Source organism: Electrophorus electricus, chromosome 7 (genome assembly GCF_041902795.1).
Source record: "Electrophorus electricus isolate QZ-2024a chromosome 7, ASM4190279v1, whole genome shotgun sequence".
NCBI classification, from domain to species: Eukaryota; Metazoa; Chordata; class Actinopteri; order Gymnotiformes; family Gymnotidae; genus Electrophorus; species Electrophorus electricus.
Window position 1 is genome coordinate 31202501 of NC_137503.1, and position 16792 is coordinate 31219292.

Sequence of the window (16792 nt, forward strand, 5' to 3'; positions counted from 1 at the left end):
CACTTGGCGTGCATGGACCAGGGCCAGCTGTGGGCACCACCGCTACACTGGGTCAGGTGTAGAAGCACAACCCCCACCCACCCACCCGTTTCCCGTAGCGCCGCTCCCACATCCTGTGCCAGGAGTTATTCGCATGCTAATTCGAAAAAAATCAAAGCATCTTTTCCCTGTCGGAGCGGCGTCTCCCGGCCGCATGCTAATGCGCGCCGTACAAAGGTGGGCAGGCGGAACGTGACACAAGGCGACTTTAAGGGACCCGGACCGGGGGCTGGGGCGGAGGGGATCGGGTTTTATGGAGCCGGGCAGCGTGCCCAGAGCTGGGCCGAACCTCCTTGGGAGTCTGAGAGTTGCTGCCTCTCAACTGTGGGACGGGGATCAAAAGGAAACCACTGAATGAGGATGGTTTGGTTGGTTGATGTCCAGTGAGGGCATCATTAAACCGACATGTGCTTTTGTTTTTCCTGATGCCCGGTTTCTCTCCCAGCTGCTCTTCGTCGCAGAGCAGCTGAGCGGTCGGGAGCGGTAACTGCTACGGAGCTCCTAGGCGAACGCGTGGAGGAGGACCCGAGAAACACAGAAGCCCATCATCGCACAGGCTAGCCTTACCCCAATTTCCATCTCCTCCTGGTTCAGCTTGCTCTGAATGGCTGTGAAACCACCCATTTCTCCAAACTAGAGTGAGCGGGTGAAAGAGAAGGAGGAAGGGAGCGAGAGAGAGAGAGAGAGAGAGAGAGAGAAATTATTGACATACTAACACTAGGTAGAATCAATTTCTCTTAGATTGGCCTGCTTCACTGTTACAGTGTTAAATCTGACAGCTGACAGCATAAGTTGACACCAGTCCTCCTACTCCTGACATTCTTTGCCCAACTCTTTTGCAATCAGTGTTTTGAAGGGTCTACGGAATAGTGGTTGTGTTAATTGTAGGGTCAGCACCGATCAGAGAGCACATACCATTCATATGCACCAATCAGAGAGCACGTAGCCCTCACATGCACCAACTAAGGAGTACCCCACCCTCATACACACAAAGTAGAGTATTCAGCCCTCGTATACACAGTAGAGAACTTAACTCTCATATGCATAAATGCAAAAGAAGAAAACAGAAGAAACACATACCCGGTTCACAAGGTCCACCAGCCAACCATGAGGCTCCTGTAGATGCACAGGAAACGCTGATTAGAAAGACACCAGTGCACATGGCAATCAAAGTTCATTCTGTTTATTCTATTTGAATCTGCGTGCGTGTGCATAAAAGATGCACACAGCATCGAAGGCTTTCAACATTTTTGAAACAAACCAAAAGTAGAATAAGGTGGGAATATTCAACACCAACAAGTATGAATACACACACACACACACACAGTATGCTATGCTATGCATGGCACACACGCACCCCACCTATCCCATATTAGATTCCCTGATGCAGTAACAATTATCCCCTCACTTCAAGCAAAACAAAGTCACACACAAGCGTGCACACAGACAAATTCATCAGCCAAGCAGCTGTCGTGTATTAATCTGCCACTTGAAATCACACAGATCACTCTTCCCCTCTCAAAGAATGCATGTGCACATTGGCGCACACACACACATTGCTGCTTTACGTTAGTTTAATTTGCAGAGTCATACTCTCTCCATTACAGACCACGTGTTCATGTAAGATTAGGCATGCAAACCACCTTCTCTGACCTTTGACAGGATGAATTTATCATCTGAGCAACAAAAGCACAAATACAGACAGGCAAACGCACACACACACACACACACAGGGAGACATACAGAGGGACAAACACATGCCCTTTAGAGTAAAGAGCAAAAGGAGGGTGTAGATCACCTTCTGATAGCTGGTGCTGGGAGAGACTGCAAACATGCCATCCTCCCCAAACACCTCGGCCCAGTTCCTCTGACTCGCCTTCATCCGGTTCTTAAAGTGATACTCATTATCCGGATTGAACGCCTGCCAACCGGAGAGTGCGACGGGCAGAGACAAACAAGAGACAGAGGACGCGTGAGAGAGTTTAAATGACCTACAATCTCTCCTCGCGTACCGTAAACAGCGAGGCTTGCTGATGAGTAAGGATACGCGGCAGCTACTCCACCATAGACCTGCAATTCCTGAGAGTTCTGCCACACTGAGTCTCCATCCCCGCTCACCATAGTCAGGACACCCATAAGGCCGGTGGGGATGGGGTCCTGCTTCACCCGCTCTGCCACCAGGTCCACCAGCAGCATCAGCATGTTGTAGATGCCCTCGTGGATCTCCGTCCCCCACTTATGCACCGCACTCGACGTCAGCAGCTGGAGGAAGCGCAGGGCGGGAAGGAGAGAGGCAGGTCAGTGCTTATGGCCTCCTGCTGGGAGCGACGTCCTCCGCTTTTGCTGCCGGGTCCGACAGCCACACACACGTACCTTTTTGAAGGCCTCGGGCATGCACCTGTCCATGAAGCGCTTACAGTTCTCATCTGCATCAGCCAGGCCTGGAGATGGAGAACAAAAGAGAACAGGATCAGGAGAGCTCTCTCTCACACACACACACACACACACACACACACACACACACACACACACACACACCCTCCCTCCCTCCCTCACACACAGTCATAAATGCACATGACCAAACCCTTCCACCCCACACACACACTCTCACACACTTACCCAGTCTGGCAAGGCTGGTGGAGGCAATGAGACACTTGCCCAGCGACTCCTCTCTCTTGTACGGGATGGACCAGTGATCAGTGAACACCCTGCTCTCCAGCTCATAGAGGTTAGTGGTGGGGAACTCCATACTGCTCCCAGAACAGTTTCCATTCTCATCGTTACTCCTCTGAGAGCGAGTGAAAAAGGCAGAGAGAAAAAGAGATCCATGTTATGCAAGTACAACAAGCTACAACAAAACATTAAGGAGTGGTTGTGTGTTTGTCAGAAATTTCGCAGTGGAAATGACAAAATGTGGAATGAGAAATAAGAAAAAACTTGAGTCATGTCCACAGGACGGGATCTTTTACAGCGCACTCATGACTCCACACTGCAGTGGCATATTTCTGGCTCCCTGGTGGTCACTAACCATACAGAAGCGTTCACATTAATATAATCTGTAACCAGGTGTATAAAACCCTTTAGAAAAGAAAGACATTTCCTGACTACCATTTCAATATTTTCCGTTCTTTTTAACCGTAGCGTAGCAGGGTGTGCGTTATGTGTCTGGCAGACACTGACTGACAGGCCAGTTACAACATCAGCATTCATACTCCAATGTCAACACCACCGATATCTGGTGCTATTGTGAAGAAATATTTTATTCTGAAACCTTCTACCTTAGCCTCCATGAAAGGGGACAGAATGAACGCCGAGGCTCACACACAGTATAATTTCTCTGTTCGTCAAATCAAGACATGCAACAAACGTCCTAGCAGTACTACCTCCTAAACCCCCGCCCACACCGCAGCCCACCGAGCTGCCGGTCCGCGCTTGGAGGGGGGGGTTGTCTACGGAGTGGAGAGCTACTGGTCCGGTGGGGGGTGGGGGGGGGAAAGCCAACAAGGCCGAATTAGCATTTTGCTGGACTTGGCTGGGTGCAGCATGAGAATGTATAACAGGGAGATTTAAATGAGTGCTGTGGACTTTGGGAGGCTGGGAGAGCAAAGAATGAGTGTGAGAGAGAGAGAGGGGGAGAGAGAGAGAGCCCTTTTGGAAGGCAAAGTGCATTCCCAGTCCTCCCAAAGCTCCTACAGTCAGCAGGCAGCGATTTTCCAAGTCGCAGAGTCAAAGTCACCCTGCAGACTGAAATCAGACGAAGCACGAAGTGGCCAAGCTATGCCGGGCCCCTTTCTGAGCAAAGGTGGTACGGTGGGCATTAGTATTCGTTTACATTTACATGTGTGGCCAGTCACAAACAGGTGGTTGCTGCTTCCTTCAGGGGCTATCAATCCTTACATAATCTCTGCTCCAGTGCGGTGAAGGTCAGGCAAACCAGACCAGGGTGTAGACCCTTGAACACACACAGGTGGAACACACACAGCCAGAGCAGGAACATTTTGTAATACTTAGCACATTAGATATATTATGAACACAAAGTCTAATAAATGGGTGAAATAATGAGATGCTGTGCGATACGAGTGTACTAGGACACAAAATGAAAGTTCAGACCACCTGACCCTCTTACAAGAAACGCAGGCCAAGGCAAGACACAGGAACTGTGGCCAGGGTGGACATTTTAGGTGAAAGTGGTAACTGGCTTTTTAAATGGAGAGAGCCCTAAAGGTCTTCTCCCTGCTCTGGAGAAATACACAGACATCTGACCTTTCCTAATCATATCGGAGTCACTTCCGTTCATGGTCCTATATCACACACACCTCGCAACACCCCCCCGCCAATACTGGCCATGCTGTTCTACTGACAGGACTTCCTGAGCACTGCAACTTTCAAAATGGGCAAACTAGCACGTTTTTGTCTATTTTGAAGCAGTTAGTCTTAATATGCTGTTTGGGGAGTTTTTAAACCAAGGATGCAAAACACAGAAGGATGTCAAAGCAGACGGGTGCGTTTTGTGCCTGCAAGCTGATTTACCCAGCCTGGGAGAGAGAACTGAGACCTAGCGTGAAAGCTTCACTGAAGGACAGCCGCTAATCTTCTCCGCTTCTCATAGTCACTGTTGTCATTCAAGATGAACAGGAGGGAGAAAGGAAAAAGCGTAGAGGTCACAGGCAGATTAACCCTCGTCACCAGGCAAGACTCTTCCTCTTCTAGGCTATTCAATCTCCTCTCAACTTCCTCGACAAGGTTTTTGGAATTACTCACAGGGCAAACATTCTTTGTTTTATTCGTGTAGTAAAAACAAAAAAACCAAACAAACACACACACACAAAAAAAACTCTCCAGTTCACAGATTGACAACATTTAGCAAAAAACATCACATAAATCATTCATGCGATTTTCTTTTGTAAATCACCCGGAAAAAACGCCCACCAACTACACGTGCGACGTCTTGCACCATGCGACATGAGCTAGCACTTATCTGGGCTCCTAGTAAAACAGGACCCCAGATGGGAATTTTTTTGTACGTCACACTTCAACGCGCGTGGACATAACACTGTTTTGCTGCCACTGGTGGCTCCACCAGCACATCCAAACATCTCGCAGCATAGAAAGTGCCAGGAGAAGATAAAAAACCGTGCAAGTGGCATTTCTGGTCCTAATCACAAACAGCTGATGAGCTGTCAGATGAGCAAAACATCCAAGAAAGAATTCAGCTGCCAGTTCGCTCAACTTACTGCTACTGCAGTGGTGGACAGGCTTTTGCCTGTGTGTGTGAGATGTTACTGATTTTGAATGTGTATGCGTACAGGTCCTTATAGGTCAGAGGTGTGTTCGCACCATGGACTGATTAGAATCCCTTGCAAATATGAAAAGACCAGATACAAGCAACAAGAAAAAAAAAAAGTTTGTAAAAGGGATGCAAAACGATTCAAGAGAAGCTACGCAGGACAGTGCAGAGGAAGTGCAGAGGATTCTCCGAGTCACAGTTCCTACACAGGTCACACTGAATCTATGAGGAGTGTCTTCACTCGGGGAAATGGCCATGCCAACATCACAAAGCATACTGCCTACTCAATTATTTAAATAATGTTGCTATTGTGAAAAAACAGCTCATTTAAGAAAATGAAACTGCTGAAGAGAGACCATTTCAGCATGCCCTCTAGGTTTCCTTGAGGGGCGGCAGACGTCAAGTTTCTGTGAAGCCACCCCCCGTGTTAATATCTCAAGTCATATGACACCGCGATGGAGCTTTTTCTGGGTTATCCTCTCCAAGAGAGCATATCTCAAAGCCTGGCAGGCTGAGAGGAGCACTCCTCATGCCAATCTCGTTTCAGCGGTGTAGAAAGTGGAGCAGTCTCAGCACAGCCCAGCCAGTAGAGTTAGAGATGTACTTTCACTGGTGTCATCTGCTAGGCCTAGCTCGTCGTGTTGCACAAAATGCCTGCTGGCAGAGGTGAACGGCTTAACATTTCAACAAACCTACTTTATACCTCGACAGGGGATATATCCTGCCTAATTTTAGTTCTCAAATTGCACCGAAAAAATGTTTGCATGCAGTTTAAAAAAAAAAAAGAGTTGAAGTGCCTTTTCTGAAAGAGCACAAGAGATGTTTAAAATAACGCAAACCTTTTTTGTGTGGCTCATGTTGTAAAAAAGCAGGTAGAATATAGTGCCTGCAAGTCCAAGGTCATGGGTTTGATTTCCAGGGAGTGCACACCCAGTCATACTGATAAGTGCATGCAAGTCGCTCTGGATAAGAGCAAGTGCCAAACGGGGGTAAACCTCAGTGCTTGCAAGGCTCAAACAGATGGAGCCTACAAGCTCTGCGAAGCCGGATGGCGGACCCAGAGGCAACAGAGCCACATCCCCGTTTTGCTTGTAAGCAAAGGCTGTGAACGAACGTGAGCGACACCTGCCCACCAGTCCTCAGCCCTGACCAACCCCACCATAAGGCCGGCCGTTTCAGCTCCAGCCTACACATGGCCAAGAAAGCTGCATATTTTTGCATGTTTGAGTCCTTCAAAAAGAGTTGGGGTCTATATTTAGCCGCTGTTAATTATACATCGACACAGTGCAGTGCGGGAAGTGCACCGCCTGCCCCAGTGAAGGCACTGGCATGCCGCTACCTCTCTGAGGGGATGTCAGCATTTTAACTGCTGGGGTCTGATAAACGATAGCCCTCACTACGAGAGGTTTTCTGCCCCATCACGTACATCACCGGGAACTAAAAAAAAAACCCTAAAAGAATCACAAATTTCCCAACGGCTCTAAAACTCACAAAAAGGTCTTTGTGTTTAATTTACTACTTAAAAAGTTAGCAGATGTGATGACTTTAGGACTGTTTAGAAACAAATTTAAACAGATTTATTTAAACCACCACTTAACTGCAACTTACTCAAGCACAAAGGAAAATTCAGTTAATTTACTTTGTCAAGAGAAAGTTAATGAGCTGTAAAGCATCTACAATGCAGGCAGGGAGGTACTATGAAAATACGCCACCCTTTACTGGGACATTTAGCAGCCTGCCTATTAAACTGAGCACTGGGGAAATAAGCTTACAAAATCTCATAGGCTTCTTTCCAGCAGCTAGAGAAGCACGTTCAGTCACTGAATATTCAACAACATATCAGAAATCTGCAACCTTATATGTTGAAATCTGCAACCTTATATGTTGACTTTGCACAGGGCAGGCAGGGCACCCTTACCACTGGCGCGTGACCGGCAGCAATGGGGAGTCCTGTGCTTGTTACCAGGAAGCTGCAGCCTTGCACACGTCAGGCAGGGCACATGCTATGTTCTGCACACACGCGCACACACATGCATGCACGCATGCACGCACACACCCACGCACCCCCTCAGCTCCTGGCCTCTGTGGAGTGTAAACACAGAGCTTACTGTCATCTTTTCTACTGGTTCTTTTGTTTAGGCCTAAACTTAAATTTCACATGAAAACAGAAAAGAAAAAATAAGTGCCTGGAAACGCAAAACAAAGGGGAACCTGCAGCGGCGGTGCGGGCCGTGCCGACTTCCAAATCACAGAAACCCTCCCATATATTCACCGTAACATGGAGAGCAAGTGACTATGCTAAGATCTAAATGGTTCTGTGGCATGTGCTATATAGTGTTTCTCCCCCCCCCCCCGACTGAAGGAGTGTGTGTGTTGGCAATGTGCTGTTAAGGGCTCTGTAACCTGTGTTATTCAGCATTCACTCACCCTGTGTGCATGCATGCGTGCGTGCGTGCGCAGGCACTATGCACCAGAGCACACCAGTTTGTTGGGAGCAGTGGGGTAACTGGAGCCTCACTCTGTTACCATGTGTCCCAATTCTCTGTGGGTGTCAGTGTTGCATGGGGATCAGGGTTCCTCCCTACTCTATTTATAACCCAGAGACTTGAACAACTAGATTAAACAACAACAACAACAACAACAACAACATCTAACGCAGCAAAACGGATACACAGGCAGATGATGCTAGAGAATGAGCTACCAGTAGAAAAGGATGAAACATGAAGAGGGAAAGAGATTGCCTGTTGTAGGCTATAACCAGGGTTGGCCAGTGGGAAAATGGGTCCTTAGAGCACAGTTAGGCAGCCGGTTATAAAGGGCTCAACAAGGAAGAGAAGACTGCAAGAGAAAAAAACAAACAAACGACTGATTCTCAAACACCAGTGTCGAAGGAGGACAGAAGAGGCGTTCGCATGCTCCTGTTGCACAACTGTTCCTCAGCGCCAAATCAAATTAGTGATCCTCACTGAGGCGCAATATATTGAATGATTTACTATTCAAATCTGAAGAGATTAAATATTTGCAGCATGCAGTCATGCCAACAGATCCCATTTCTCACACCAATTACGCTTTATACGCAGATGAAAATTAGCCATGTCACCACGGTCTATAAATCACATGACAAATACTCATGACACTTGACCGATGCCAACCGACACGACACTGAACATCAATAAACACCAATAACTTCAGTCAAACATGATTTGACTTATGTTAGCTATCTAGCATGTCCTCTGTGGAAAAAAAAAAAAGCAATACATGATTAAGCAGAAATCATTAAACAGATTCAATAACTAATTATTAAACAAACAAAAATACAGTAAGTTTAATAGTTTGTATTATCAACATCAGGTACATAATGATGTGGTCTCTCCCTACTGTGAATGAGGAAAGCAAGAGAAATGACTTGTAACATGCAGGGGAGATCCTCTCCTTCAAACAGCATTAGTTTAGAATAAATTAGTTACCCCGAGGTATTTCTGAAGCACCATTTTCCAGTCCAGGTCCGGGCGAATTTGCGAAGTCACTACGGACGTGTCAGTGAGTCAGTAATGAAGGCTACAGGTGCACCGAGGCGTCAGAGGGGAGGCAGAGGGCCAGAGGTTCAGGGTGTATTATCAAACACGACAAACAGACTCCGGAAGTCAGAAAAAGAGCTGGGCGAGAGAGAAAAAAAAAAAAAAAAAAAGCGTTTTGGAAACAAACAGCGACCGAAACACCAGAGGGGCTGTGAAGCTCTAGAAGGAAGACTTCTGGTAACCTTTTCCTCATCGGACCAGGCTCATCCCCACGGCTTCAAGAGCACAACACATTCTTGACAACTGTGCAAAGCCACGTCTACTAATATCAACCCATCTGGAGTCTCATCGGGAAGTTAGCATACAAAATTACAGCTTATATTGCTGATGAAAATGAGCTTTTTGGCCAAGTCTGGCACATGTACATCATAACAATGATGATTAATAAGTGTTGCCCAAATAAATAAATAAATGAATAAATAGGTAAATAAATAAAGTGACATGATGGTATTTCAGAAAAGAGCACATACAGTGTGTAATGTGTACATGGACGCATCTAATTTATTTTAATGGATACACACATTTCCTTTAGTCCTCTGTGGCTTTGTAGCCAACTACGGTAGAACATTACAGAAGCTTGAACAACACATAGTGGAAACTGGGGTAACAAAAGACAACTGAGCGCGAACAGACTAACAGTGCACTAATGTATACAGGCTCTGGAGTGGACTTTCGCAGTGTAAGCAGTTTAGTGGGGTTTTGTTTTTACTTCTCTAATTCTAAAATACTGTAACCTTTGCTAGAATTAGCCAGAGCTTGGCCTTGAAAATGGATTGAAACATTTTTATTTAAAAATTGAAGGAACATACATTTGATCCCTCAGGGTTAATATAATGTGTAGCATGTGAAATCCATATAATCAGAGATTACTAAAAAACACCAACAACAATTCTTTAATTATAGATATACAGAGAGAGAGAGAGAGAGAGAGAATCTATCCATCTATCTATCGGCTAGTATTTCAAGTGTGTTGGCTGGATTTCTGATTGTGTACTAGTAGTCTTTTATTAGTCAGACATTTTAACTTAATGGCAGTAAGCAGCAAAAAGGAAATGTTTGCCACACTTTAAATTCTTTACACTGTGCAGTGTATGCAGTAGGCTACTTGGATGAAAACAATAGTTTATTCAAATATATGCCCTTAGCACAAGTAACAACACAGGTAAGTAATGTTAAATGTCTTATTGACTGACAGACAAATGTAGATGCAGATGTTTCTTGTTCCTTGTTTAGAAGCTATGTGACTGCATCTCTGGGTATGGTTTTGGCATGGTCAGAAGCACCTGTTTTTGCGCTAAAGCATCTGGGACCTAGCTACCTAATTTGTTTCCTCCCTACGGTTTGTATCTAATGACAACTGCAACTATGTCGTAGCTATAGCAGCCCGAGTGTTGTACGCCACCACCAAATAAGCATTTAAGAATTCACATTAAGCGCTCTAATCTACTAGAGACCAGCAGCATACACACAAAATGAGAAGATAAGTAATGAGCACAGGTTTAGTTATGGATGCTGAGCTCTGAAGCCTGAGTTTGAAAGCATCCTTGGCTAACCATCATCATTATATCAAAAGATATGCCACTTCCGCAGACATGAACTGTATGCACTGGGCAGATTATTTTAACAAATATTGCAGCCAGAATGGTAACAGGTACCATTTTAAATTTCAGTGCTTTGTCAAAATACCACACAAGACACATCATCCATCAGACTGCATGCTAAACAATCAACACAAGTTTTTTGTGGTTAATGTGGTTTTTGACACATCATTTCCAAACAGAACATAGTTTTGATGCAGAAAAATCTACTACTCGTTTCCATAAAGTTATTTACTGGTAGCATTTGGACATAACCATATAGAAGTAACAATGATGTGTGACGATAGTGACCTATAACCATCCATACAACACTTCGATCGCTATCGTTTAACACAAACCTGATGTGCAAAAAGATTTCACACCATTTCAATATCAGTTTCAGTATGAGTGGTCAAACTGTTAGGCTGAATGCTTTGTGAGAAATGTTTTGACTAACAATAAGAGGAGGTCTGTGCGCTCTGATTAGACAATGCAAATGTCATGTCAAACAAATGTTCATCCAATTCATTTCTGCTCTTTATTCATCAAGCCATTTGTTTTAGTCCCACTCAGCGCGCTGTGATGAATGAACATATTTATCAGACATACGTTGAGTCACCATCAAGGCGCATGGAGATTTACAAGAAAATGTACGCTTGTATTCCTCATCCCCATTAACCTGACCACCCACAGCAAAATGCGTGGGGTATGAAACTAAACAGACTACTGAACCCATCATGAGTCTGATAAGTGATCAGAAAGTCAGCTAAAGGAAAGGTGAGGATCTGATGAACACTGATAACAACAACACAAATGCTTACTCTGTGGCTGATGCTCAGTGGATGATTGTGTGTCTGGATGTGAAACAAGTGCCAGTGCTCAAGTTAAGTTTTAGACCATGGTTGGAACTGGTTTTGCACATAAACAAGCCTTACCGGTAATATTAAAATAGATACCATTAAATACCATACATAACTTAGTTTATTGAAGGCTGGTAGGTAGTGCAAAGGATGCATGTCACTGTACAGTGGAAGTTTTGGCGTCTGCACTTGACAAACTCTAGTCCTTGGTTTTTAGTAAAGCTCTACAATTCACCCAGCTACAAGGATATCCTTCACTCAGCCGGCCACGTCCAAGCTGGCTAATACAACACAAACACTGGAACTACATCCACGTTAATGAGAGTGACTCTGACAAATGTGTGCTAAATGCCAAAGCTAGCTATCCTAACGCTCACCTACTACTGCTGGACAGCCGTATATTCCCACACGTTGATACATTTAACATAATACATCATTTAAGCTGTTTATCTACTAGGGTTATATGTGCTGTCAGCCACGGCACAATGCGCACAGACTGTAAAAGCAGAGAACTGCTTACTTAGGTCAGTTACTAGCTAGTCTGGATGTTAGGGAGGACTCCGTCCCCACCCTCGCCGGTTAATAATATAACGTCTGCTAACGCTAAATGTCCATTAAAGGTCCCCGAGTTTTCATCTTTCTGCTTGCATACACCGGAACAATATACATATAAATGAAACCAATGCCAATTCCTCCACATTTGAAGGCCCAGCTGCTGTTACCAGCTGCCGTACCTGGGCTGCCTCATACTGGACGTTCAACTAGCTCTCAAACTGTGTGTGCTGGCCAGATAGCTGGTCACTTCTCTTACTCTTAACTTTACCTACAAAAACAACAAAACAAACAAACAAAAACAAACAAACAAAAACTTTTCAGTCTCCTTCCAGGTTTTTGTTTTTGACAAGACTGTGGGGATTTGGCTCACCTCCGAATGCGAGTCAGACGGGTTAGCTGGCTCGGCTAACCGGCTAGCTAGCACGGCGATGCTAACATAAACGTTTGGTTAACGTGTAAAGAGCCTTTTTTTGGTCTACACCCGAGCAGTTAAAAAAATGCCCATGTAATCCCGACGGACTCACCTCGCTTTCCACCACGTCGTGGTAAGCCGGCGGAGGGTCGAAGCCGCCCGTCCCGGTCCTGCCGCTCCTCTCACCGTCTCCGCTGGGCCCGGAACCCGGGGCAGGGCCGCTCTCCATCGGCTCGTAGCCGTAGCCGAGTCCAGGGCTCTCGTTCGTGAGCAAAGCCACGGCCTCGTTGATGTCGTTCTTGGCCAGGCGGAGGGCCTTGCGGACGGCGGCGGGGTCGGGGAAGCCCATGCAGAGGAGCGTGGTCATGTGCTGCTCCTCCTCCGTCTCCATGGCTAAAAGGGTCTCGGCGCTTCGGGACTTTCAGTAAGGGGGCACACGGCGCGGACTGCTGGTTATGCGCGGCGCCATGTTTACTGGCGGCGGCGTCCTGGCACGGCGGAGTCCCGTCATCACGGCCGGAGAGCTGCGGGAAACCCGCTACCGTAATCACAAGACATGGCGAGGAATTTTAAAATAGCAGCTTCAAAAGAGGCGCTTTCAAGATTTCATCGAAAAGGGGACACTAAATAAGTCAAAGTAAACGTGTGTCGGGGAGTATGGAGTAGCATAGAGACATCCACGTTGAAGAAAAACAAGCTTAATGTTGCTTTATACATTTAACACGAAATATTCAATAGTACATTTGCTAATTGCGGGTAGAACTGGATATCCAAAACAAACAAATAATTTATTTTTCATCTCAAGAGTATTGCATTGCATTATCTTATTTTAACGATATGTGCATTTTGAAAGATGTGTGATGAGGACTTTTATTTTGAAAGTGCAGTGCCCCCCCCCCTCAATTGTGCTGCGAACTATTCTTGGCTTCACTCGGTCTGCCTCTAAAACGTGACACTAATCCACGATTTTGAGGCAAAGCGAAAACAATCACCTTAAAACATTATTCTTATGCTCCTCAAATGTGTGATGACAATATCAATCGCAAGTTCAAATGAGTTATGTACATTTAGCTAAAGTTTCTTAAAGCCGTTTGTACAATCCACAGCAGACTGCCACAATAAAGTAATTAAATATCTAACAAAAAATAAATTAATCAAATCTAAATAGAAAACCTAAATGATATACAGGTCGCTGTATAAAAAAAAAAAAAAAAAATTCACGGTTGTGGAAGGAATTGATCAGATAAGGGTGTGGTCGTCGTCCCCCTCCCCCCCCAAAAAAACGTGGCGGGTCACGTGATAGCCCATCATGTGACATTGAGGGAATGAAGATGGCTGCGACAGGGCAGGAGGCAGCTGCGTTGGACGGCGCTGTTCGAGTACCTGCACCCCCCGCAGTGTTAGATCTGAAGCGCGGTGCGGAACAGAGGGGGGACGTGGGGCACGATGCGCCGGGTGAAAATGCAGTGTCGGCACCGAGAAGGCCCGCCGGTAACAGTGAGTTTCCTGGTGTTGGCGTGTAAAGCAGCTGCATGCTAACTAAGCTATGTGACTGCTCCCATGTTGTGGTTAGCGTCGTCCTTCTCTACGGGACCACAGGCCTGTTGGACACTGGATACCTTAACGTCTTTTACACATATGGCAATGTCGTTTGGCTCATTTGCAGGGCACTTATGAGTAGTCGTGTCGTAGCAGCAAGACTTGTAATAATTAGCACCTTAATTTAGGATTTAGGAGCTTAATTGGCAATTAACGACTTGTGCAACAGGCGGAATTGGTTTCATTCATGCATTTCAATAAGGCTGTTCATCAGACAATGAAAGACAGTCATGATTTCCAGTTACTGTTGGAGCTAAACGCTTAGGTTCCTAAGAGCATTTAATCCTTTTGGTGGGTTGTCTGCAGATGATGGCGGTGTGGAAACGGCAGAGGAGGCTACCGAGCCTGTGCAGCCTGACATCGATGAGCTCTGCAGAGACATGTTTGACAAAATGGCAGTGTTTCTTCAAGGAGAACTCACAGGTGCATTGAAATGCACACACAGGATTAACTGACAACTTTGTCAAATAAATTGGCACAAAGCACAAAACCTAATTAAAAAATTCTAACTTAATGCAATTTACAACTGGTTTACCTTTCCAGAATATTTCACATAGTGAAAAATTATGCAGTCCTAGGTTTGCTTATTGTTACTTAGTACAAAGCTGAACAGTAGTGTTGTATGTTAATGAAAATGGCTCCAAGTTATTAAACTACACCCATAAAGTTTATATTGTAAGGTATAGTTTTTAGGTTAATAGCATAATCTTGGGAAATGTGGTATACAGCCTATTTAATGTTTTATAGCATCCATGGTCATAATCCAATTCAGTGTTTGTTTTAATCAGCCACGTGTGAGGATTATAAACTTCTGGAGAACATGAACAAACTTACCAGTCTGAAGTACATGGAGATGAAGGACATATCCATTAATATCAGTCGCAACTTACAAGATCTCAATCAGAAATGTAAGTCTCATTTCTGAATAAAACACACATGCACACATACGTGTTTTTTTTTAAAATTAATTAATTAATTATTTATCTATTTATTTATATGTGTATGTATGTGTATATGTATGTATATATTGTGTGTGTGTAATATATAATGTGTGTATATATATATATGTGTGTGTGTGTGTCTGTGTATACACACACACACATAAACACACACTTTGACAGTAATATTCATTCTATTTACCCCTATACTATTAATATGCATGACCTTAACCTGGTTAATACACATGTATTCTTGATGTTTTGTCACATGTTCATCATCCAGGCTTCATTTGTCTAAAATCTGGTTTGGTTTTGTAGATGCAAGCTTGCAGCCATATCTTGACCAGATAAATCAGATTGAGGAGCAGGTTACTGCTCTGGAACAGGCAGCATATAAACTTGACACATATTCCAAAAAACTGGGTAAGTACAATGAGCCACAAGTTTAATCTAAAAATCTCAGTCAGCACAGATGCTAGCTGAAGGCACCTTTGATGTTAAAGTTTGCACACAGGTTTGTGGAAGATACAGACATGGGTAACCCTTTACTTCCACCTGGAGGTAGTTACTTAAGGAACTGGGAACTTCTGTCATGCCTTAAGTAATGTAAACAAAGCACTTACCAATACTGGATGGCAATGCAGATCACATAATCCACCTCAGTGTCATGATCTGGTAACGTAAAATAACGCTGTACAGTAACTCAGGGAATCTTAATGCAAAGTAGTATGAACTGAGTAGGCAAAATGACCCTGGATCCGTTATGACTTTCCACCTGAAAATTATCCCACTAGATGGCACAGTGAGACCAAGCATTGCCCTCCGGTCATGCTCCACATATGAGATCAGACTGTAAGTTTATAGTGACCAGAGCTTTGGTGCTTCCATTTGATTAGATTCATATAATAATTAATTGCTTGAAGTTTGTTTGTAATGTGCAGTTCTTATTGTGACTGTAACTGGAAACACTGTTTTGTGCTGTCACCGTCAAAAGAGCAGTATAGTATTGATTTGAATGAAATCTTTTTTGTTTTTACTTGCAGAGGCCAAGTTTAAGAAACTGGAGAAGCGGTGAAGTGGGGAAGGGTGTGTGTGTGTGTGGTAACGTGGAGTCCTACGGCAAGCTTCAGAACTCGCTGGCCCCGTCTGCTTCAGGAGCCTCTGTAAAATGCCAAGCCACTTACGGGTTTGGGATACACAAGGTTTTTATCATTACTATTATAGTTCCACGTTTCTGCTTTTCAAGGAGTTTGTGGAAAAGCTCTATGACAGTGTCTGTAATGGTCCACATTAAGCTCAGACTGCATGGGCTAAGGTTTCCGCTGAGGACTTCAAGTCCAGGAATCCTACAGCTGACCAACTGAAGGAGTTCTGTTGATCGGGGGCTGTGTAAATCACCGAGCTGTGATCTGACAAAGCTCCGTGATCGATTCTGTAGTGGACTGATAAAGCAACGCTAATGGGCCCCCTAGTATATGATTTTCTATTTAATATTTTGCTAAATGGAGTGCATCCCTTATTTCTGTAAAATAGCGACTAATGCAAACGTGTCTATGATCGTTGTTGTCTTTACATAAAACACATATTTTTATGTAATGAAAAGCATGTATGTGATATTTGAAAACAAAAAGCAACATGAAAGATATGTGGTTATGGTTATTATTGCTCATGTTTTCCTTGCACTATACACTTTACCACCAGGGGGCATACGACGCCTACAGTGCTAACTCAACCTTTTACCTTGGCTTGTCTGGTAGCTATGCGCTGGAATTCAGATCCATGTATGGCAAGGAGCTTATCTGCTGCTGAGGCTTTCAGATGCATGGCGTGTTGAGGTTCTTTCGTTCCAGACCACAGGCGTCGTGATCCATCTCGAAACCTGAGGGGTTGCAGGCTGTTTAGAAAAGTGCAAAACCCTGGTTGGAATCATAAAAAGCCTAAATATTG

The 16792-nt window shown here is 44.6% G+C and overlaps 2 protein-coding genes across 8 annotated transcripts in view; one reads left to right on the top strand and one right to left on the bottom strand.

Annotated features, from left to right (window-relative positions):
* Positions 1-12824, bottom strand: part of usp24 (ubiquitin specific peptidase 24) — a 38724-nt gene extending 25900 nt beyond the window's left edge. For 2 of the 5 annotated variants that reach the window (XM_081717309.1, XM_027027906.3), the window contains exons 1-7: positions 12421-12821; positions 2659-2827; positions 2413-2480; positions 2158-2301; positions 1838-1960; positions 1120-1155; positions 607-672 (exon numbers count right to left, since the gene is read on the bottom strand). In XM_081717309.1, coding sequence (XP_081573435.1) covers positions 607-672; positions 1120-1155; positions 1838-1960; positions 2158-2301; positions 2413-2480; positions 2659-2827; positions 12421-12699 — 885 coding nt within the window. In that variant the 5' untranslated portion in view covers positions 12700-12821. Of the gene's footprint in view, positions 1-606; positions 673-1119; positions 1156-1837; positions 1961-2157; positions 2302-2412; positions 2481-2658; positions 2828-8793; positions 8930-12420 lie in introns of those variants that run through there. The other 3 variants (XR_014124486.1, XM_081717308.1, XM_081717310.1) reach the window with 3 other exon arrangements.
* Positions 12825-13607: 783 nt separating this feature from the next.
* bloc1s2 (biogenesis of lysosomal organelles complex-1, subunit 2) lies at positions 13608-16504 on the top strand. Of its 3 annotated transcripts, none has more exons than XM_027027912.3 (6): positions 13608-13799; positions 14214-14330; positions 14696-14815; positions 15164-15268; positions 15640-15697; positions 15889-16504. In XM_027027912.3, exons 1-6 carry the CDS (start codon positions 13634-13636, stop codon positions 15899-15901), a joined length of 579 nt encoding a protein of 192 aa, XP_026883713.3. In that variant the 5' UTR covers positions 13608-13633; the 3' UTR covers positions 15902-16504. The 3 variants fall into 3 exon arrangements, with proteins under 3 accessions (XP_026883713.3, XP_026883712.3, XP_026883714.3); XM_027027911.3 differs by having other exon boundaries at positions 13609-13805; XM_027027913.3 differs by lacking the exon at positions 15640-15697 and having other exon boundaries at positions 13610-13805.
* Positions 16505-16792: the final 288 nt, after the last annotated feature.

Bases quoted from the DNA above. Each gene is read 5' to 3' on its own strand.
- bloc1s2 (XM_027027911.3), top strand. From the start codon at position 13,634: ATGAAGATGGCTGCGACAGGGCAGGAGGCAGCTGCGTTGGACGGCGCT. The intron at 14,816-15,163 runs GTAAGTCTCATT...TTGGTTTTGTAG, and splicing joins ACAAGATCTCAATCAGAAAT to ATGCAAGCTTGCAGCCATAT. The intron at 15,269-15,639 runs GTAAGTACAATG...TTATCCCACTAG, and splicing joins CACATATTCCAAAAAACTGG to ATGGCACAGTGAGACCAAGC.